The 23845-nt window shown below is 36.3% G+C and overlaps 2 protein-coding genes across 4 annotated transcripts in view; both read right to left on the reverse strand.

Annotated features, from left to right (window-relative positions):
* LOC141457560 (ATP-binding cassette subfamily G member 4) overlaps window positions 1-4402 on the reverse strand; it is an 86114-nt gene extending 81712 nt beyond the window's left edge. Inside the window, exon 1 of the mRNA XM_074134719.1 lies at window positions 579-4402. The gene's annotated coding sequence lies outside the window, so the exon portion shown is untranslated. The remainder of the gene's footprint in view (window positions 1-578) is intronic.
* Window positions 3928-17501, reverse strand: LOC141457557 (uncharacterized). Of its 3 annotated transcripts, none has more exons than XM_074134712.1 (21): window positions 17353-17501; window positions 14929-15472; window positions 14308-14646; window positions 13962-14225; window positions 13547-13827; window positions 13282-13468; window positions 12438-12653; window positions 12274-12363; window positions 11767-11898; window positions 11498-11677; window positions 11177-11271; window positions 10859-11085; window positions 10495-10741; window positions 10108-10291; window positions 9273-9489; window positions 8419-8625; window positions 7849-7979; window positions 6193-6319; window positions 6013-6082; window positions 5519-5683; window positions 3928-4874 (listed from the first exon to the last, which is right to left on the reverse strand). In XM_074134712.1, exons 2-20 carry the CDS (start codon window positions 15280-15282, stop codon window positions 5524-5526), a joined length of 3708 nt encoding a protein of 1235 aa, XP_073990813.1. In that variant the 5' UTR covers window positions 15283-15472; window positions 17353-17501; the 3' UTR covers window positions 3928-4874; window positions 5519-5523. The 3 variants fall into 3 exon arrangements, with proteins under 3 accessions (XP_073990813.1, XP_073990814.1, XP_073990812.1); XM_074134713.1 differs by having other exon boundaries at window positions 6193-6295; window positions 10859-11100; XM_074134711.1 differs by having other exon boundaries at window positions 10859-11100.
* Window positions 17502-23845: the final 6344 nt, after the last annotated feature.

A 23845-nucleotide genomic window follows, 5' to 3' on the forward strand; every position in this document is an offset into this window, starting at 1 on the left:
ATCTGGTGCAGATCAACTGGGGACCTCAAATCGTATTTTCTGGGTGAAAATATAATTTTGAAAATTTGACATATCTCCTCCTCCTTATCTGGGTAAAAGGAAGTAAAGAAAATAACAAGAAAATAATTTTCCACAATACTGGATACTGGCCGTAAACAAGGCTTAGTTCATTTAACGAAGATGCAGTGTTTCTAAACAAGTTCAAACTAACCAAAATAGAAACAGAAATATGAAAATATTTTAGAACAAAAAAAAAAAGGCTTGGTTTCCTCTCGCTAAATACGTTCACGTCTAAAAATTAAAACAAAACAAAAAAGAAAAAGAAAAACCTACGTTTTAACCAATCTTTTAAATTTTCAAATAGTTCCAGTCTTCCATATACAAGTTTTATATAAATAAAATCACCTTTTTTTTTTATATAAATATACAAGCACTATACATTTTCTCCCTGTTAATTTATTTTCTTTTTAATCTCACAATTATTAAGTTACTGGTTAATATCATTTATTAAAGGCTTAATTTTTTTTTTTTTTTTGTTAAAGCCAACTTAAAAATGGTCATATTACATTTTTGCTTACCTCTCTTATGAAAAGCTAATTTTTCATAATTTATCTTCAGTAATCAAATCATCTAAAGTACACGGCGGTATATTTTATTTTCTTTAACTAATATGTTTGCACAGAAAATATTATACACTGTTAACATTTGTTTATAAAAAAAAGTAATAAATTCGAAATGTTATCGTATTAAAAAAAAAACTAAGGTAAGGTAATTCAATACCAGGTTACAGTTCTTTCAATTGCTCGCAAGTTCTGTTACCACCATTATTAACCACTCAGTACTACCACTCTCGTAACTAACTGTCTTGTTTTTGTATATTAAAAATTCATTTTTGGAAGTGAAAAATATAATTTACAAGCCTCAGCGCATTGTAGAGAATTTTTTTTTTTTTTTTTTGAACTTGTTTTGTTAAAGCTTTCAGAGATTTTAAAAACTTTTTTTTTAATTTGGACTTCCCTTAATTTTTTTTTATTTTTTAGACGTAATCATACTTTATTTATTTATTTTTTTAAATAGAGATTCAATTATTTAAAATTCTTGTTTTTAAATGTGTTATTTTTGGAGCAAACATAATGTTACATTTTTAAGTAAGAACAAGACGCCAACAGAGCTTAGCTTTGAGATCTGTCAACGCAATTATAATCGGAAGAGATCTGAAGTTTGCCTTGGTCGACACATAAAAAAGAAATTGGCCTCTGAATTAGAAACAAAATAAAGCACAATTGGGCCTCGAAAACAGTGGTCCACTCTTAAAAATCTATCTATCTGATGCAGAAAAGAGGCCCTAGGCCAGGGGTCGGCAACCTATTTCAAGTAGAGAGCCATTTCTTCTTAAATAATTTAAATTAATCTTACCAAGAGCCGCAAGGATGATAGTGTAAAAAGTTGTAGTAGATCATTTGTATTCACAAATTATTATTTTATGATATTCAATAACGTTTAAATGTTTTATTTATTTATTTTCACATATTGCAAAGTAAATTAACAAATAAATAATAACTAAACCTGTGTTTGAATGAAAATGGCGGCAGTACTATATAATTACGTACTGTATTTTAATATAATTCTATTCAATTTCAAACCTATCACATTTAAAATTCTTTTTGAAAAAATATCTTTACTTTAATAAATGAAATTTTCATTTGTTTCGATAAAATTGAAATATACAATACGTATATTTTAGACAGGCTGAAGAGCCACAAAATTTGGTTAAAAGAGCCGCATGCGGCTCGCGAGCCGTGGGTTGCCGACCCCTGCCCTAGGCTATTTCACTTATGAGGCCCTTTCACCTTCCATTTTTGTTAATTACATGAGAGATAATAAAATACATCACCACTGTGTTTTAGTGTTCACTGTTTTTTAGAATAGTGTAATTTTAATTTTGCTAACAATTTGAATGTAGGCCTCTCTTGATCTTGAGGCCCTAGGCTGAAGCCTAGTTAGCCTATAGGAAAATCCGGCCCTGATCTGATGGATAGATAAACGTCTACTTTGGACTCAACCAAGTAAAACAGGTTTTTAGAACAACCATAATCACTTAACTGAAAGAATCATAACCAAAACCTTCCAAAAAAATAATTAATATCCAGCAAGATTTAATGGATCCATAAGGATACTGTCGCTACACATTCATAGTATCTTTAGCTAGCAATTTCACGCAAATTCATAACTATGAATTTGTAAATAATTGAATCTCCATTGATAAAAAATTAGAAACATTCTTTTATAAATATATATGTATATGTTTTTAATATAATTAAGAAATTTTCTGGATCTAGAAAACTATAGCATTTTCATATTTATATATATATTTAATTTAATTTTCTTCGCAGTATTTAGGTATATAGTAATATGTGGTAGCATATAATCCTAGATTTCATTATTATTTTGTATTATCAATAGTACATTATTATATATTCTAAAAAAAAAAAGTCAATTCTTTTTCTTGATCATTTTAGCCATTTAATGCACAGCCAAATACATAAATATATTTTGTATTTCATCAAATTGATTTTTACTTAAATATACTTTATTTTTTTGTTTTATTTTTTATGAATGAAGGTTGGTAACCCTATAATAAATGATTTATTATATTATTAAACTATACTAATACTGTTTCGTATGCGCAATGAGAGATATTCATTTGCACATTGATTTAAGATTTGCCAAATAATTTTGTTTAACAGAATTTTTCTAGTTACAAATATAATTCTGGTTGACAATAGGAAAATATGTTCTTAAGGTGTTTTTTTTTTAAATTTTTAGTAATCTATCCCAGAGTAAGTTTGGTTACTAATCCTCTTTTAGAATCAGGAAATACTAATTTTTACCTTTAATCTTTTGAAAGGTGGTTAATCTGTTACTGTTTGTGGTTTTTGTTCGAAACTTTAAACAGAAATACTGACGATACGAGAGAATATTGCAAGCGTAGTGCCATTTATTTCCAACATTAAGAAGATACTGTAATATCCGTCAAATATCCACAGTGTGTAGTTCTAAGAGCTCTTTCTCTATCCAAAGAAAGCTCGGATCATCTACCTATGTGCTTATATGTGCCATTTTGATCAGAAATGCACCGCTTTTAATCGTAAAAACAATCTACATTTAAAATTATCTCTAGCTGTCAGTTTGGAAATACCTCTGTGGTAGTTAAGGTTTTAGCGGTTATCAGTCTGTTATCCAACGTCTTTTACTTACTGTGGGGTACTTGCAGCACCCACAGTAAATTTGCTCATTTCGTTTTGAACCAAGATTCTTCCTAAGGCAATGAGCAACACTTTACTTTAGAAAACTTGCTGCTTATTCATTCCGATCTTACTAGTTCCAATGCACACGTGGTATGCGGAAGTCAGTAATAGTCTAGTATAGATGTACACTAGAGTAATAAAGGTTTTTAAGTCGTACGTTAGTTAATTAATCAAGTTAACTGTTTATGACGAAGATATTCGTCATGAAAAAAGTGAAAAAAATTTTGTGTTATGACGGAGTATATTCGTCATGCGTGTTTCAGTAGTGACCATCGGCAGTTAATTTTGTAACAAATATATTCGTCATGTTTGTAGGGGGACACATTTTCCCAACAAGGTTGAAATAGTTAACTGGTTTACGGGAAGAATCGTGCGAGGGTTATTTCAGTGTTATATTTGCAGTTCAGGTTAATATCGTGCAGTAGATTTTAAGTGTAACTAAAAGTTATTATTAAAAAAATTTTTTGTTCCATTTAGGTAACTAATCCACTATTAGGGGGTTTTCAATTATGGGCACATATCCCCAGATATTGAACAACTCCATTGAAATATTCCCGGTTTGAGAAAAAAGTATTTCTAGGCGGGATTCAATGATTATTTTAGCGAGGCAAAGAATTACTTATTCCTTTTTTTTTTTTTTTTTTTTTTACTAAGGCTAGTTCAACCTGGTGTACGGGGCACAAAATTTCACTTGATTTTCAAGCATTTACATTTTCACGTTGAAATACATGAATATCCGATTTACACATTCTGAAGAATAGATTTTCGTGAAAATCAAGCGGAGATAATAAGTACGCTCAACACTAATGAAGTTTTCCTTTAGAGTTTGTTCATTAAAGTACAGAAATATTAAATAAAATTTTCAATTACTGATTTCATTTTGTTTTTTTGATTTTCTGTACCAGTAAATTTGTATTAATTGAAACAAATTAAATAACAAACAGTAAAACACAAAGTAAGCAAGAACCAACACAGCTAATACTGAAACATACTGAAGACAGAACACAAGATGGTTAAAGTTATTAACTAACTCTGGCTCTAACTTTGATTCGAGTTTCAGGTAGATTACGAAGAAAAAAAACACCTTTACGAGATTTTAAATCTTTGGTAGGAATTTAGTTTGTTTATATATACGTATATATATATATATATATATATATATATATTTATATATATCTGAAATGAGGCATTTTATGTGTTTCTTTTTAGAGTAGATTTTATTTACATGGATTGATAAGAATAGTGTAGGCTAATTTTCAATAGTTTTTCCTTTTTAAAAATAAAACTATATAAATATAGTAATAATAATTGTGATGTATTTTCCAAAATACTTGGCTACTAAAATTTTTTTTATAATAGGCCATATTTTCAATATATATATATTTTTTTATGAAACAAAAAATAAAGTTGAAAACTAATTAAAAAATAATATTTAAATACATATACAACAACTAACATTAAATTTAATGGCCGTTAGTTTTGCAAAGCGAAACAAACTTTCGACTTGATTCCCTTACTAATTTAGCTATTTAACTAATGAAGGTTCTTCCAGGATAGGTTAGGTCCCTGTAATCAGATAATAAAATAAATAATCATAATAAAAATTTGATTTGGGACAAAAAAAACCATTTCTTCTTACAATATAATTTAAGCAATTAATTTTTATTAATATTGAGCCCTTAGTTGCAGTATCTAAGACTAATATTTCGCTCCCAGAAGTAGAATTTCAGCCTGCCTCCAACATCTGAGCTCCCAGTCTTCCAAGCAATCCCTAGGGATGGAATGCTTCTCTCTTTAAAATACTAAAAACCTTGTGCTAGTGAAGCTCTTTGCACTAGATTGCAATCACACCGTTTTCCTAACTCCCTCACATCATCTCCTCAGAACACAATGCTTTTCTTTTGTACAAAAGTCTTATCTTGCTCATCTAGCGAATAAAATTGCTAATTGCTCTTAGGAAAAGAAGAAACTTTGTATTATCCAGTCTAATTCTTTTTTAAAATCCCTTTTCATTATATTCTGGGTCTACTAGTAATTTCTGACACAGAATTTTGGTAACACATATTACAAATGTTTAATAAGTGGTACTAAAAAGAAAAACTGATGCAAATCATTTTTTCAATATACTAAAGAAATCAATGTCTCCAATTTTTCACCTACTACCTACATCAGCAGTAAACAGTAAGTAAAACCGAAGATAGAAGTCTAACCTTTGCTAAAGCGGTGTCTCTTTTCTCCACTGAAAACTATTTGATGGTGTAGCACTATTGTTACTGCCCCAACGTCCTGCCGCAAATTCTAAACCATTTCTAATAGCTGGTACTATTCTTAAAGCTGGATTGGTTACTATTCCGTTTCTCTTTGGTTTACTCGATCTGAAAGTTGAATGATGAAAATAAATTTTAAAAATTTAATTCAGATTTTAAAAAAAGATTAGGTTTTACATAATAGGTTCAAGTTTTGGAATGACAATAATCTATGGAAAGATTAACAGTTAAGAGTAATACGTGAATTAACACGTAAATTTGGATGCTGCCGAGTTCGAGCAAAAAACCAAGCGAGTTAATATTTCATGGAATGTCATCATCTTTTCGAGAGTTTCAAACTTTCTAAAAACTCTTCGAGTAAATTGGAACTCGCTTTTCTTTCTCTTACCTAGTATGAGAAAGTTAGAAACTAATAAGAACGGATATGAACTGGTCACCTGTCTCTAGTTGGTGATGTTTTGTTGCCTAATATGATCCTCATGTGGGTATCTCGTGAGAAATGATCATCTATAACAATAAATTATACAAGTTTCCTTTAAATATTATTTGTTTTTATTTATATAAATGTTTTTTTTTTCTATTATAATTGTAATTTTATCTCAAGAATATATACTTACTACAAGGATTATGAGGACTTGTGGGCGGCGAAGCGTAGATAGGACTTGGCGGTTGTGATTGAAGTGGACTTAAAATTTTGGATCTTCTCGAACAATGTTCCAACTGTTGAGTAAAAGATAATTGGCCCTGCATATTTAAATGCAACACAATGTTAATATTATTTAAATATATTGAGCCTAATTCTCTTTAGAGTTAAAATTAGAATAGAATAGAATAGAATAGAAAAGAAATTTATTATTCTGGGACAATTGTCCCCTAAGAATAAACACAGGTACAATTAGAGGCCTTAATAGTTTGGCCTGTGATTATACAGAAATTAAATAAATAAATATTTACAAAAGTGAAAATATAATAAGTGAAAATGAAAGTAAAAATAAAATAATAAAACAGCAGAAATTAAGGAAATAAATTAAAACAATTAGAATTTCGGAGGAAGCTGAATAGAAAGGAGATAACTGAATAGACGGGATTTAAAGATGGATAGGGTAGGAGCATGGCGGACAGATGAAGGCAAGGAGTTCCAGAGAGAGGTAGCACGTATGAGGAAGGACTTGTCAAAGGATGAGGTACGGTGAGAGGGAATATAGAGATCAGATGGGCGAGATCTAGTGTTACGGGAATGGATGGAGGATTTAAACTTAAGGAGTTGAAAAATATAGGAAGGCCTTTGAGACTGGATGACTTGAAAAAGGAAAGAAGCCAAAAAATATTGGCGGCGATAGACAGGAAAAAGCCACTTCAACTCATCGTAGCAGTGCGAAATGCGAGAGTCTCTGGAAATGCTGAAAATAAATCTTATGAAGCAGTTCATGAGGCGCTTAAGCTTAGCTTCAATATCACCAGAAAGACCGCCATACACTAAACAACCATAGTCGAAATGGGGGAATATAAGAGAGGAAACTAGGAGTTGCCGGGTCTTAATTGGAAAAAGGTGACGGGAACTATTAAACTGCTTAAGGATATGGATGGAATGACGAGAGATTTGGGAAACATGGTTTTTCCAGGATAGGTTTTGATCGAAAGTGATACCAAGGTTTTTCACAGAGGAACAATATTTTATTGGGGTATTGTAAAGGAAAAGATTAGGAAGAGGAGCCAATGATTTAAGGAGTGGGTTGGAGCCAATAACTATAGCTTTGGTCTTTTCTACATTCAGGGTAAGCTTATTGTTCGTGGCCCATGCTGAGATATTATTGAGGTCTTCTTGAAGTTTAAATACAGCTTCAAACAAATCCGACGGGGAAAAGGATATGTAAATCTGAAAATCATCAGCATAGAGGTGATACTGGGAATGAGAGATGGAAAGAGGAAGGTCATTGATGTAAATTGAGAAGAGGGTGGGAGATAGGGAAGAACCTTGAGGTACACCGCGTGACAAAGGAAGAAGTGAAGAAGGATTACTATCGGGAGTGACAACGAATTGGGAACGATTAGACAGGAAGGATTGGAACCAACGGAGGGTGCTATTGGAAAAAGAGAGGGATTGTAGTTTAGATAGCAGGATTTTTAAAATGTTTAAGTACTAATAAGTTTCAACCTTTTCTTGTTTAAGTTTATTTGACATAAAAAGTGAATTTGCTCAGAATAATAAAAGAAACCAGCAATAAAACTTTCTTATCTTTATAATAGATTTTACTTCGATTAAATCGATTAACCTGAACATCCTTATGAGAACTCCTGGTGCTATTCGTAAGATTACTACTGTCACTGGAGACAAGAGATCTTCTTTTGCCAGCAATATCGGGCGACTCTTGCAGACACGGAGCACTTGGACACAATATTGCACCTGCAAAATTTTTTTGGAACCTTAAGAATATTAAAATATAATTTTTCATTTTACTGGATTCATCAAAGAGATGTTTTTTTTTTATTAATCCGATTAAATAAATAATCTTTTGACCTTCTTTCCAACTTAATCTAACATCTTAAGATCTAATAAATACTTATATAATCTTTTTGCTGGTTTCTAGATCCTCCTACGTATAAAAAGCATTCTTGATATTCTTCTGAGAGGGAACCTCAATATGGAATTAATAAAGCATAAGCTATGCCCTGCCATATCGAACACTTTAATCGAAGTCTACGTCCTGCTCAATTTCTATATTCTCTAACAAAGTGACTCACAGTTTTAATGTAAAGAAGAACATTAATTCGGCTATCTCTCACTAAAAATAAGCGTCAAACACTCCAACCTAATTCTTATGACAAACTATACAACAAATTACCATTAGGTATTGGAAGTGTACTTGGAGGAACTACAACGTTAGCAGAAGATGATGTGGCTTGTTCCAGCAATCGGACGACTGCTTGATGTCCACTCTTGGCAGCCACTCGAAGAGCGTTTCTTCCGCACTGATCGCAATGGTTAGGATCTGCTCCGACAGACAGTAGCACTCTCACACACTCTTCGTGTCCTTCTTGGGCGGCTATTCCTGTTTTCAGACAAAAAAAAAAAATACTTAAGTGAAATTATGGAAAGGATTTGAACAAGTGGTAAGTGGAATACCAGCCGTTTATGTAGCCATAAGGAGCTGTTAAAAATTAGTAAGTTGTCTTTAGATTCAAAGCAACCAAAGGTCTCAAAAAACTGAGAATGTTCTTTCTCCACCCAATGATTTCTAATATTTATAAGAAATTTTTTAAAATTAATTTCTTTAAAGCAAATTCTTTCTGAGAAGTCTGTTTTTAGATAATTCTTTCATTTTAAGCGCTTTCTTTTACGGGTGTGAATTCACAAAAAAGATTGGACAAAACCAATTGCAATTAACACAAGCAATTTTATTGGGAGCCTTGAAAACACCAATAAAATAAAATAAAATAAAATAAAGAAAGAAAAGAAAAACAGCTTCTAGAACCTTTATATTCGAAGATTTCATTGATGTGACCATCCCTTGAGGATAAGTGTTTCAGATCACTCTTAAAAGGAGGAATTTCAGATAGAAGACAGAAGAGAAGAAAAGGCCTGAGAAGAGAATTGTGTAAAGATGATGAAGAGACGATAGGAACATGATTCTGGGAGATTTGATGATATTTATGACAAAACTGATGATTAATATCAACACAAATCATAAATACAAACCTAATGCTGTTGCACCTTGGTTACAGGTATCATCGGCTCTTGCATTGTTTTCCAACAAAACCCGTACAACTTGGGCATGTCCTTGCCAGGCTGCAGAGTGCAACGGTGTTCTCCTTTCGTTGTCAATCGCATTCGGATCTGCATGGCCTACTTGTAGAAGTATTTGTACCATTTCTGTGTGACCTTGCCAAGCGCTAACGTGCAATGCTGTGCGCCCCTAAGAAAATTTTTAAAATAGACTTTATTTGAATTTACGGATTCAATCCTAATAGTTTACAAAATCAAACTCAAATGATCCACATTTATTTCCAAACTGAAATAAAATTATTTAACTCGGTTCTCTGTATGTACCTGGAGACCAAACCATTGCCTTTATTCCATTGTATTTAAAAATCCATTCTGTACAATAAAAGTTTTGAGAATGCCTAATTTCAGGAATCCAAAAATTCATTCTAAACTTTCATTAAAAGAGAATTACTCCGGTTTAAAGAATAAAAAGAATTTTATGAATGTTGTCGGCTGAAATTACATTTAAATGTAAATTTGAAAGATGCTTTTAAAAGATTAGAACCGAATTGCAGAACAGTATATTCTTGGGCGTAGTATTTACGTAGTATGCACTTTATCTTTTTTATTGAATACAATTTTACTTTCTTTAACTTCTACTCTATTTTTTTTATAGAATCATAAGTTAATTCTAACCTAATGTTACAATACACTTAGTGCAAATATTATTTGAATAGATACAAGTATTATTAGGGAAAACTTAATCAAATAAGGACAGAATGTACTGACCGAGTCTATAAGTAAATGGATAAAAAATAAATTACTTTACCTCTAAATCTCTAACTTCTATATCAGCACCACCTGGATCAATAAGGAATTCTGCCATTTGCATTCGATTCTCTAAAGCAAGAATATATAATGTACTTCTGCCATCGGCATCCTGGGCATTAACATCGGCTCCATAGCTGAGTAACGCTCGTACCACACTTTGATGGCCTTGAAGAGCTGCCAATCTATAAAAAAAACAAAGCGGATGAAAAACTATATTGAATGCTGTACGATTTAAAACTCTTATTAAATGAGAAATTCCAAATTAAAATTGGTGTTTCGTTAGATTTTATTGAATTTATTGCCTGTTTTCTCGAAAACAGGTCCACATAAATATTTTTTTTAATCCAAAATGATTCTAGAACCTGCAATGTTGATGGCCACAAACCTAAGCGCTGTGGTCTTATCATGCGCCCGTTGATCAACGTCCGCTCCATGTTCTTCTACCAACTGTTTGACCAGTTGAGCATGACCTTCTTGTGCGGCCAACATGATAGGAGCTCTGCCATCGTTATCAGCACAAGTGGGCCTTGCTCCTGCAGCACAAAGACAACGTACCACTTCACAATGACCTTCTAGGGCGGCGTAATGCAGGGCAGACCAGCCACAGTTATCACGATGTTGTTCGTCCATTCCTTTAGAAAAAAAAAAAAGAAAAAAAGTTACATATATTAAAAGTTTTACGAGTTACTACCTTGCATTCAACTAAATCAGGTTTTTTGAAGCTATAATATAGTAAATAATGAATTTACCTCGCTCTAATAAGAGATTAACAACTGGCTCGCTGCCCTGTGCAGCTGCAACCAACAGTACTGTCCTCCCTTCTGGATCGATTGCATCCACTGATGCACCCCAAAATAGGAGTAGTGAAACAACTAAAGCGTGTCCCATGGAAGCTGCAGCCCATAAACTTGTTCTTCCGGCAGAATCGGCATGGTCAACATCAGCTTCCGCTTCAAGCAGCAGTTCACAAACATCCCTAAGAAAATCAAAACTTGGTCCAATTAATGAAAGAAAAAACATATTAAAAATCAATACTATTCTTTCTGGGAAGTAAGTATTCGTATTACCTGTGACCTTCGAAAGCTGCAACTAAGAGAGGAGTCATACCATCTTTGTCTTCATGATCTACGTCAGCTCCTCTTTCTAATAAAATGTTAACCACCTGTTCCACATTAAAAACAATACAATTGATTATTAACAGTCGAGAAGCGTTTTTTATTATAGATGAAAAACCCCACTTTCCAAGCGAATTCTTTAGAAGGTTTCCAACCTACTGTCACGGTTTAAATTTGCCTTTTTGTAAAGCTCACAGCTACAGGGTGGATTACAGAAACCTGCTGAGTGGGAAACTCCTTTAAGGTTAACCTATAACTGTAATGGAAACAAACCTTTGTGTAACCTTCACTGGCTGGGACACAAAGCGCGGCAACGCTGAGTGCAGTTCTTCCATCGCTGTCCTGATGATTAATGTCCGCATTATAGTCTAAGAGTTTCTCCACAATGTCTGCATGGCCCATGTATGCAGCAGCAATTAAAGCAGTCCTACCTTCGCAATCGGTTCTATTTACCTGCAAAATAGATTGAAAACGGTGAACTGTTGGCAATTTTCATAGTGAAGTGTCACACAAAATCTACAAGCAAAAAACTGAGAACTCACATCGGCATTAGCCTGTAACAAGAGGGTAACTATGTCCGCATGTCCGCCCCAGGCGGCTGCCCGCAGCGCCGTTCTTTGGTCTCGGTCACAACTGTCCACACAAGCGCCAGCTCCTAATACTAATTCTACCACCTGAAACCATGAGAATACGTGTTAAATTCCTCGACGATATCGCTTCCATTCGTCTCTATTCGGGGTTCAATCCTCTATTATGCCATTAACCCCTACGAGGCTTCCCTGATCTCATTCATCCAGCATCTTTTCTGCCGTACTTTCTCTCCCTAGCATACCAACTTTTTGGTGGTTAAATAATCTCAAATCAACAATCGGTACATCTGGCCCCAGTGGGGGACAATTTAGTAGCAGTGCAAAAATAGACCCAACACCCATACTATTAGGTTTTGATCGAGGAATGTGCTGGCAAGGATATGTAATTTCAACTTGTTCTTATAGCAAGGAAGAAATTCTTAAAAGATCGGGCTCGAGCATTGTCTCTTTGCTTCTCACCTGAGTATGTCCGCCCCATGCAGCCGCTCTCAACGCCGTCCAACCGTCACAGTCCGCATGATCCACGTCAGCTCCTGCCGCAAGAAGGACCTGCGCAATTTAACGCAATACGTAAGCTGAATTTGGTAACTCTTCACTTAAAATAAAAAATAACACATTACTACCTTGACAATGTTATAAAGGCCAAGTCTGGCAGCCAGATTCAGCGGAGTCTGTCCGTGTCTATCTGTTATCTCCAGTGCAGATCTGTCCACTCTAAGAGCTGCTTCCAGTTTGTCATGGTCACCTTCGGCAGCCAACCAGTGCAGGCTTACTTCTCCAGGACTCTCTGGTATTGTTTCTGGTAATTCTGTTTCGGCCAAGCACTCTGAAGCGCCACCCTAGTGGGCAAAAAACTTTATTGTGAACTCGAACTTTCTCACGACTTGTTCATCCCGCAATTTAGACATTGACCCTTTTCTTGAAACTTACGAATTTATACTCAAAAATGGCTAAAATCTAAAAAACTTCATTCTGAAAGAGGCACTTCTGGCAAAACGACGTTCTTCAAGACTGGGTTTTTATTAGATTCCAATTAGTGTTACCAGGGTAATGCGGCCTTCTGGACCCTAAAATGACACTTCCTCTGACCAGAACTTCTTAATTTTCCCTGGGGAAATGTTTTAAATACAATTTACAGGATCTAGACCATGAAAATTGTTCAAAGAAGAAAAGTTGGAGCCGTTTTTCTGAAAAACAAACTGAATATCTTTTCAGTAAAGGTCTTGCTTAATTATTTGGACCAAAACCATATTGTCGAAAGACTTGGTGTCACTTAGCTCAAATGTGAGTCTGAATTTTGCTTGATTTCCCGTTTTTTGAGTGGTATTGATAACGCCCACATAAAAAAAATCACTTTGTTTACACTCTTGAGTACCTCAAAACCATCCGCGGCATAACAGTACCAAGGAACATATCCATGGTCCCTAGCTGATCATTCATTACTTCCAGAACTAGTGTATCCCATACCTGGTTACAAGTGGCCTCAATTTCACGCAGATACTCCATAGTGGTTGGATGATTAGAGTCGCAGAGATCCAGTGGAGCTCCAGACGCCAACAGCCAAAGCGGAGTCAAGGGTCCCAGCACTGAGCTTGGCAAACAACTCAGATGATAGGAGAGACGTTCCACTTCACTTGGCGACAGTGTTGGCCCTCTGTAACAGAAGTTTGATTGGTTAAACTAATTTTAAAACTAGATTTAAGTCACTTAGCACGGTCGTACAATACATTACCTGGCGGTAAGGTGCATAATGATCATAGCGTGTCCAGAAGGAGCCGAACAAAGATATCTTTGGGTACAATGTTTCACATCCAGCAGCCATTCAGCAAAACTGTTATGGAATGGCCTGAGAGTAAGATCTGGTGCCGTGCTAAGCACTCTTCTCGCCACTTGACACCTTCTTTTCAAATCTTCTTTACTCAGACCGCTGTCACAAGTAGACAAAATTGCTGAAACTTCTGCTTCGGTTAGACCTCGTTCGGATGCGAGTATTACGTTCAGTAAAGGTCGTACCTGTAAACGAAAGAATTGCATACTGCGATTAATACTGAAAAACATTTCTAAAGTAGTTGGGGGGTCCAGCTCAGATCGTGACGAGTAGATCATTATTAAGTTTGAATGAATGAATACTGAAAAGCGAACTCTACCTTGGCGAAATGTTTCGCAGTTAACAATCGTTGGCATAACCACAGGTACAGTCCATTTAGAGTACCTGGAATATCACGAACTTCTCGCAGAACTATACAGCCATCGGAAACACCGTCCAGTACCCTTTCTAAGTAGAGAAAGCAGCCGTTACTCTTGATATGCAACTGATTTAGAGTTTCAGCAGTACCATGGCACATCTGCCTGCGTAGACATTCTTCGCTTTCCAGTCGCAGCAGGATATATTGTTGCACATCGCGGACAACCTTTGATTATACACCATAATTAGTTTAACTCTATTTATCTTACAATAAAATTTTGTGAATGAAAATAAACTACTGTAATTACCTGGGATTTCCTAAGGTCGTCTATACATATCCTTTTGTAGGAAGAGAACGCTTTAGCAACATGTTTACTTTGGCGTCTAGCGGTGATAAAGAGTAGCAACCAAGGTGGCAGCAGATGATGGCTGGTAGCCAACAGATCGGCTACAGTTTTACTAGAACCACTTCCTGCACAAGATGGCCGGCCAGCTGTGGCGAAGGATGCTTCGTCGACGGAGTCAACCAATAGGAAGAAGGTTTGTGAAGGTGGTGGCTGAACTTGAGCCAATGGAATCAGTACGGACCGACGGAAACAGTCGTCCGGATCTTGGTGAAGTGCTTCCGGGCTAAGCACTGCTTGAATCTGAATTTGAAACAATAGCTAATTAATTCTTTTTGAAGTAATTTAATTGATGAATCAAAATTCGTACCGATCCATTTAAGATATTTTTGTCTGTAAGATAATTTTTAATTGAACAGCTGTATTTGGAACCAATCAGCTGTATTTAGAACCAATCATTAGATGCAATGTGTTTGATATCTACAGTGAGAGGTGTTTTTATAATATAACAAATTGAAAATACAAATGTGTTAAGTTGAACTTTACAAAATCCTCTACATCGCCTTACATTACGCATGTACTAACCTCAGGGTCGGACCTCAGTTGATCAGCAAGCGCTGTGAAAGGCGGTGTATCCTTGTTGGCCAGCTGCCTCACCAAGTTCAGCACAAACTGCTGTACGCTCAAGGAGGATCGGTCGTGCGCTTGACATGAGTGATGAGCCAACAGTCTTCTGTTCAAGGAACGTTGCGGCCTGCCCGTATGTCCGGCCGTAGGGCAGACAATCTCTGCGCAGATGGCCGACTTACCAGATCCTGGTCCGCCGACAATTAAAGCACCACCAGTTTTCCTCTGTTCAACCATATGCGACAGTTTCATGAACACCCACTCGCGGCAATAGAACCGCTTTCGTTCGGTGCCTGTACCACTGTAGGACATGGTCTTCTTCAACAGAGCATGCGCGCTTAGCCTAAAAAATGTAAACTATAAAACCACGCGTGCGGATTTAATTCGACGTCCACGTACACTCCTTTCTCTATAGAAGTAATCGCTGTTTCCACTCAGTTATTCCTTCCAGCATCTTCTCCTTCTCTGCAGCACACACTTCACAGAAGAGAAAACCAATGATCTGGAAAAAAAAGAAGAAAGAAACATTATTCAGTTTTAAGCATGAGGAAATACTAGAATTTTCCATTCAAGATCACAGATAAAAGGAAAATCTGAGAGTGGGCGATTATCGGCGTGTAGGAGTTACGAGGAAATAACTCCCGTTGCCCTAAAAATAACCAACCGCCCTCCAAGGGCCATATAATGCCCTTATCTCGTGCTGGCTTAGTTTTATTATTTTTATTTATTACGGCCACCAAGACTCCTCTGACCAATGTATTTCCGGTGAATACACGCCACTTCCGCATGACCTATAAATATGGTTACACACACACACACGACTCTTTCAACTAATAGGTCACAGTTTAAACACTCACTTACACACAGTAATCAATAGTAATTACAGGCCGACCATAAACTGAACCGCCCAGGAGGGGAATTCAGCCAGGACAGTTCCTCACCTTTCTAGACCTTAGTAACGGTTTTTAATGTCAACTGGCAGTTTTTTGTATATTGTAACAATAAAAATAGCAGTTTTTAAGGAAAAAATGTGCTGAATATTATGTACACATTTTCGACTAATTGATCCGTTTGAAAAATGTTCGAAATCAATCTCAGCCGAACTCCAGATCAACTTCGCTGATCAAGGACTTCTAATCCTTAGGGTACGTTTACAACGGAACTGTGAGTATAGATGATAGCAGAGATGCTAACTGTAGAGTAAAATATAATCGCTGATTAGTGTGCACAACGAAGCTGTGATACATGTAACATGTCCGAATAGTGAAGAAGAGTTTTTATGTTCAGCAGCAACGAAATGGTATATTTTAAAGAAAAAACGCTTTAGAAAATATCATGTACAGCCCATAAATAAAAAACGAAGTACTTTGGGTGAATTTCACCATTTATATAAGGAACTTAGAAATTATCCGGATCGTTGTTTTGTACATGTGAGGATGGGTCCACCCACATTCGACTATATTTTAGAAAAAATAAGGTCAAAATTAAGAAAACGTAGGAAAAATTGTCATGGAAATCCTGTAACCATAGAAGAAAAACTAGTGATTACTCTTAGGTAAGGTTTTATTGAGAAAAAACAAATAAATACACATGAAAATAAATGAAAGCACGATTTAAAAAAACAAAATATTGTTTAAAAGTAAATAACAAGAAATAATGAGTAAAGACAGCACTAATTAATTTTTCTACGTCCATTTTGAAGCTCCGATACTGGAGTTCAGCTAGCAGAAAAATGAAATATTTAATTCTATCATCTATGCTCGTTTATAGCAGCGCGTATGAGTCACTAGTCGCAGCTTCGTTGTGCACGCTCACATTTGAATGTATTATGTTTTTCTTTAAGCGCTGATGCCTCACTGCTATCATCTCCGCTATCATCCATGCTCACAGCTCAGTTGTGAACGTACCCTTAGATTTCCACTGGGTGGACCTGGATTTTCCAGAGGAGATGGAAAAATTACTGATACACCAGAGTAAGCGACGGTGTTTTTTTAATCTAAAAATCATCACATCTGAATCCCATCTACGAAGAAACAAAAAGCCTGCAACATCGTGACCCCAAACATGTATTGTGACACCGCGCCCAGATCTAGTATCTGTTTAACAAGACTTGGGAGCCAAGTGAGGAGATCATGAGTACATGATTTCCTCATCTCTGAAGAGCCAAACTCTTGGTCATAATCAGTTCTCACTGACATAATGTGTACAGTACTTCTTCCTCTTTATTCTGTCAAAATCTCCGATCAAACTACAACTATCCATCACCTGACCTTGCAGCAAGTACTTGGATGATAACTCCAATCAAAGAGACGTAAAAGATGTTTTTAAGTATCCCATCCGTATTTTTACAAAAACCATAGTGAATAAAATGTTACAACTTACCCGATCGTTTGCAAAAACAGCAATAATCTTCTGATTTAGCCAGTAATGTGAGTGAAGTACCAACTGCTCGGATGATTAACTCTGGATGCTGGATATTATCTATTTCCATGTTTAGTGTGGATTCAATCTGAAACAGGAAAAATAAATTTAAATTAGTCTGTGTCTCAGAAAGGAAAACAAAGGAAATTCGTTCTAGAGTACTTCTTAGTTATTTGTATGTATTTTGTACAGGACGATTTCAGCAGTCTATATTGATATGAGTCCTGAATCTGCAGGACATTAGATTCGAACATAATGATTTACGATGTTCGTATAAAGGTAATGTATTAAGGGGTTATAGGCAGTCAGAAATTTGAAAAAATCGATTTATTTCTTATTTTTTTATATTAAAGTATAGTATCTCAGGAATGTTGTCCTAAAATTTCAAGTCGATCCGAGCAAAATTGTAAGAATGAAAGTGTTTAAAAGCCCCGACCGTTCGAATTACCATCGCTGAGCACAGAGCTCAACTTGCTACGCGAGAGGCAAGAATCCTACGCAGACAACAGAAATCGGAAAACTTGGACATTTTGGAAGACATGGAGGACTTATTTTATGGGCCTGGAATCGATGACACTGTGTAAGTTGAAAAAAAGATTACCCAGGTTTTATTCGCAAACCTTTAACCGCTGAAAACTTTAAACGCGTTTTTCTCAAAACTACGTTTTCAAAGTCGGTGGACACGATATCTCAAAATCTACTGCACCGATCTTTTAGAAATTTTACGTATTTCTTTTACACATATTAAAATCGTACTTGGACGAAGGATTTTTTTTTTTCATTGAATAGAACTTGTTTTACAAACATAAAATGGTCAATTTTTTTTAGTGAAAATCGTGAATCAAACTTTAAAGTTGTCCCAAAAATTTAAAAATTCAATTTTTTTCTAAATCCTTCGGTCAATTACAAGATAAAGTCATCTACTAACGAAATCTTTTCGAAATTTTGATTTCAGATGACCCAGTCTCAAGATATCATGTCCACGAGAGGGTTGCATTTTTTTGACGTGTTGCATTAAAATATTCGCCATTAGTACAATTATTATAAATTTGTAACGAAAAAATTACAATAAGTTCTTTAAACATGGACTGATATGACGCAAAAGTTCCCGAATAAAAAAGTAAACACGTTTGAAAAAAAATTTGAAAAAAATGACTCTGACTGCCTATAACCCCTTAAGTTGGTTAGGACATGTGGAGAGGATTTTGGATAACCGCATCCCTAAACGCCTTTTATATGGAAGGCCCCAGAGGCGTCAGAATAAGAGGTTGGCCAAGAATGGAGATGGCTTGATGACGTCGAAGGGGATTTAAGGAAAATGGGTGTGCGAAGGTGGGGAGACTGAAGGCCCTCAGTGGAAAGCCTTGGTCGAGGAGGCCCTGGTCCTTTTAGGGACCTGTAGCGCCGAAGAGGAAGGAATAAAGGTAATGTACAGACTTGCGATATTTTTGACAGCGGTTTCCTGGGTTTCCCAATAATATAATTGGGTTAATTATATTTTGAGACTGTGTGGGTATGGCAACAGTAGTACACCCTAGATCTACGACAGGTCTCTCAGTCAATACCCAATCAGTTCTTAAACAATGGTAATGAATCAATACCCCTAAAGCAAAACCAATTAAAACATTTCAGTTTAGATGTGTAGTAACTGTGTAAACTGAAATGTGGCCATAGATATTACAAAGGCTGCAATAGTAAACTAGTTAATTACACTGCCTCCTCCTCCCCCCCATCACGACCATTCCGCCACAGTAACCAGCTGGATTACAGATTATTATCATCAAGTCTGGGATAGAATCAGCCAGGTTGCAGGATATTCCCCTTGGGCAAAACTATTTAATTAGCAGTGCCCGCGTCCAATATTGTCTGCAGAGATCTTGGACAGTTCCACCAACTACGGGGCGGCTAGCTGAAATTTTGATTCCGTTTTTGTTGGTACAAGTGCAGCCAGTGATGTACATGATCTGGTAGCAGGCCATGATCTATCGAATATTTTTAATCGATTTAAGAGAAAGTATGATAGCTTTTTTGTGTGTGTATTTCCCTTAAAAAAAAAATATCGTGTAGTTATAAAAAAAAATTCTTCAATTTTTGAACTGTTCATGGCCAACAGAAAATCAAACAAGTCTCTGGTTTCTATCTTAAAAGCATAAGATTAGCTTTTTAATTTTATAAATAGGCTTACCACAAAGCTGTGAAAGAGGGAGACAGACGGCACGAGCCAGGCTATTTGGGTTCAGCGATCCCTCAGGATTTACAGTCACTATACTTACACATTTAACACTTTAACAGTCGCCTACATTCCTACGCACTTAAACGCTAAAACTTATGGTGGCCATTTTTAAGGACATGGTGGACTTCGCTTCCGTTTCCAGCCAATACCAAAGGAACTTTCCCACGAAAGTTGCAGTAATAGAAAGTCGCCGGAAGTGGTACACCAGATTATTCTTTCAAACATAATCGTAGATAGAACAAGTTACAAAGATACTGGATGAAATCAAATTGAAAATATTTTAAATAATTTTCAAAGTGAACAGCCCTGAGGCAGAAAGTGCATGACCTAGCCAGCCAGCCAGCCAGCAAGTTTATCATTCAATTACAAAATATTTAGGAACGTGATTAGAGTAACGTGAGGGGTCACGCAGCCAGCCAGCCTCGCGGTTAGCGCTAATAATTTCACTTTTAACAGCCTAAATATAATTAATATTTAATAGAGCTAATCGAAAATATCTTGTTATCAGTGTTTGTTTTTTTCTCTTTAATGATTAATAACTAAAAAATACAAAAGTTCATTTTTGTGGTTCAATTCATTTAGGAATCGATAAAAATTAGAACAAACTCATTTTTAGCGTCCTAAATTGCGGGTCATCGATTATTCCATGGTTTGCATAAATCAATAAGAGGATTTAGAAGGCCTTGGAAAAAATTGTGGAGTGGCAAACTCGTATGACTTACATTTAGAAGTAGAAGACAAGAGGGGATTTTTCTTTTACACGTTCAGAAATTTAACATCCATACTGCTCTTTCGACTAGTTCTAATCCTCTTGTACTGTCTCTCGCTTCCTCTGACATCCCTAATACTCCTGGCCGACTGAATCGCCAGTGGCCCCGCGACTTCCTTGTAGGCTGAAGGCCTAAATCATTATTCTCCTATCTCTCCCCTCGTATTCTCCTCCTCACATTCTCCTCTCTCCTATAGAGAGTGCTACCGCTGGGTAGTTTCTCTCCTCCTGCTCTCCTCCCGCACCAGTTCATCATTCTCTCCTCCTCGTATTCTCCTCCTCACATTCCCCTCTCTCCTATAGAGAGTGCTACCGCTGGGTAGTTTCTCTCCTCCTGCTCTCCTCCCGCACCAGTTCATCATTCTCTCCTCCTCGTATTCTCCTCCTCACATTCCCCTCTCTCCTATAGAGAGTGCTACCGCTGGGTAGTTTCTCTCCTCCTGCTCTCCTCCCGCACCAGTTCATCATTCTCTCCTCCTCGTATTCTCCTCCTCACATTCTCCTCTCTCCTATAGAGAGTGCTACCGCTGGGTAGTTTCTCTCCTCCTGCTCTCCTCCCGCACCAGTTCATCATTCTCTCCTCCTCGTATTCTCCTCCTCACATTCCCCTCTCTCCTATAGAGAGTGCTACCGCTGGGTAGTTTCTCTCCTCCTGCTCTCCTCCCGCACCAGTTCATCATTCTCTCCTCCTCGTATTCTCCTCCTCACATTCTCCTCTCTCCTATAGAGAGTGCTACCGCTGGGTAGTTTCTCTCCTCCTGCTCTCCTCCCGCACCAGTTCATCATTCTCTCCTCCTCGTATTCTCCTCCTCACATTCTCCTCTCTCCTATAGAGAGTGCTACCGCTGGGTAGTTTCTCTCCTCCTGCTCTCCTCCCGCACCAGTTCATCATTCTCTCCTCCTCGTATTCTCCTCCTCACATTCTCCTCTCTCGTATAGAGAGTGCTACCGCTGGGTAGTTTCTCTCCTCCTGCTCTCCTCCCGCACCAGTTCATCACTCTCTCCATATTTACTTATTGTATACAATCTATACAGATTGTAAATTACAAAATAAATTAAAAAAAAAAAGTATAATTTTCACTAAAGATGGTAAAATTTTACTAGATTTGGAAAAGGCACTTTAGAAACATGATACTAGGATGTGGGAGGGCCAATTTTCAGAAGATAACCATTAACCTCTTGGGCAAATCTCCTGTTCTGCTACAAAAAAAAGGGAAGCAACACCCAAAACGGAACAGAGAACATTTTTTTAACAAAATTCTACTAACGCACGTAACATACAGGCTATTCGGCTAAAAAAAGCTGTATTTTTCGGATTCAGGGGACCTCCCCCCCTCAGAGAACATGTAATTCGAATGAAAATCTTATTTCGTAAAAATGTAATAAGAACCTAATCCCTTTTTAGGAGGTAAGTAAACAAAGCGCATAAAGAAGTTTACAAATGTACGTACATAAAAAAAGCCCTTTTGTGGGGCGTGCAGATAAAGTTGAAGGGAAAATAATAAAAAAAGAGAGAGTGAGTGAGAGAGAAGGGCGCCATACTTCCTGAATGATATGGTGGCTAGTCCTTCACCTGCCTGGACCAACCACACCCATAACCTTCTCCCTGGGGAAGGTTCCCTTTTTATTTCACTTTTCCCCCCAAATTGAAAAGTAGACTAGAAGCACCTGTTAAATCCGAATGAAGTGAAAATCTTTAATTGTTCAATTTTCATGAAGATTATTTTTTATTCTCTCTCACAAAGGAAAACATCTGGAACGACACTCACACGACTCTCTCTTCCTGCCATCCTCTGGGATCGAGGATATTTATTCCTCGGAAATAGCTTCATAGAAAAGTCAAATAAAAACTATAAATCTAATTGTAGTAAAAAAAAAAGGAAAACTGCTCACTCATGTGATCCTGCAGGCTGTGGAAAATCTACGCAGTTATGACCAGAAAGAGACACATCAAATCCGGGTAAAAAGAGACAGCAATTGAAGAGCAAAAAGGAGTTATCTACAGTTTTTTAACGTTTTTAGTAGGGACAAAAGACTAAATATGCTTTAAGATGTTGTTCCTTATGTTGTGTCTGCTGTAAGGATTAGTTAATATATTGTGTGATGGGGTCATTTTTGGGGCTCAATTTGAACTTTCTAGGGCATTTTTTTAAGCTTGCTATAAGCAAAAGTTATTTTGTTAAGCTAATTCTTTTTTTGCACCAAAATCATAATTTTCAGTAAAACTTTAGTCCATATAAGGTACTTTATCAACAGATTTCTTGTTTTTGAGCTTTTAAGTTGGCATTTTGTGTCTTGTCGAAGCGAATGTTAGATATGTATATTACGCCTGTCAAAAAGAAAAATAATAATATCTACCTAATATTAACATTAAATAAACCTAATAATAACATTTTTGTTTGATTGATGGCGTCATCTTTTCTGTTTGGAGCAAAAGAAAGTTATCTGCAGTAGAAAACTCATTTTTGCTCCAAATCTAACCTAGATTAGAGAATAACTAATAATAAACGAGTCTTGCATGCAAGACTCGTTTATGCACCAAAAGATGTAGAATTGAAGTCCTGGGAAGTCCCCGCTGAAGAAGTTGAACCTAGAATGCGATGCTTATGCTGATTCTTTCAGGGCTACGGACACACATTGTTTGACTTCCAAAGATCAAGTATGATCTATGCTATTTATCAGCCTATCAAGATGCTGGGTATCTCTGGGCAATTGAACCAGAAAGTGTATCCTAGCATAGTTTGCTTGCATATTCATGTTCACGCTTTTTTAATGGAATCAGTGTTGCGAGCATGGTCTCGAATTATTACAAAAGAGAAAGATGGAAAGCTGCCATTTTTAGTCTACACACTAATTCCTCTTAGTTCCTTTCTAGTGGTGACTTTTAAGAAGAAACAGTTTTGAACATAATATAATTAGAGGTACTGGTGCCGGTAATTCTGATATTCTGAATTGTATTTCACCTGTAAAGCTAAGATGTATTGTTGGTTTAGTGGGTTCGATTCTCGGTCTAGAGACCTTGGATTTTATTTAATGGTTAATAAAAGTAATTTACAGTAAAGTATGTTTGCTAGTCGCCTCCGTCCACGACACGTAATTGGTGGTTGGATGTAAAGCCCGCCTGAAAAAATAGGCAATTACTTTACTTTACTGAATCGTATTTCCTGAATTAGATATCAAGCATTGGATCGATCTCTTTACCCGAGTAGAAATGAGATGAACTAAGTATAAGTTGACACCTGTAAAACTACAGTACCAAGAAGTAAAGAAATTCTTGACCACCCTTTGCTGGAAAAAGGAAAGTCCTTGAAAGCAGAAGAGCGTCATGATTGGCTAAGACAATAGGAAGTCTGGAATAAGTAATGCAGAAGCGAGTTGAGAAGTGAGACAGCCATATTAAAGGGTAAAAGTTTCTGCAAAGACCAGCATGATAGAGTAAATCAAACTATTTG

The sequence above is a fragment of the Rhodnius prolixus genome, unplaced genomic scaffold, assembly GCF_049639745.1.
Source record: "Rhodnius prolixus isolate KJV_2025 unplaced genomic scaffold, Rpr scaffold_22, whole genome shotgun sequence".
NCBI lineage: Eukaryota > Metazoa > Arthropoda > Insecta > Hemiptera > Reduviidae > Rhodnius > Rhodnius prolixus.

Excerpts from the sequence above, each read along its gene's own strand:
- LOC141457557 (XM_074134711.1), bottom strand. The coding sequence starts at position 15,282 with ATGTCCTACAGTGGTACAGGCACCGAACGAAAGCGGTTCTATTGCCGC. Across the intron at positions 13,828-13,961 it reads CTGCGAAACATTTCGCCAAG|GTACGACCTTTACTGAACGT; the intron begins GTAGAGTTCGCT and ends TTTCGTTTACAG. Across the intron at positions 8,626-9,272 it reads CCAAGGTGCAACAGCATTAG|GAATAGCCGCCCAAGAAGGA; the intron begins GTTTGTATTTAT and ends GTCTGAAAACAG.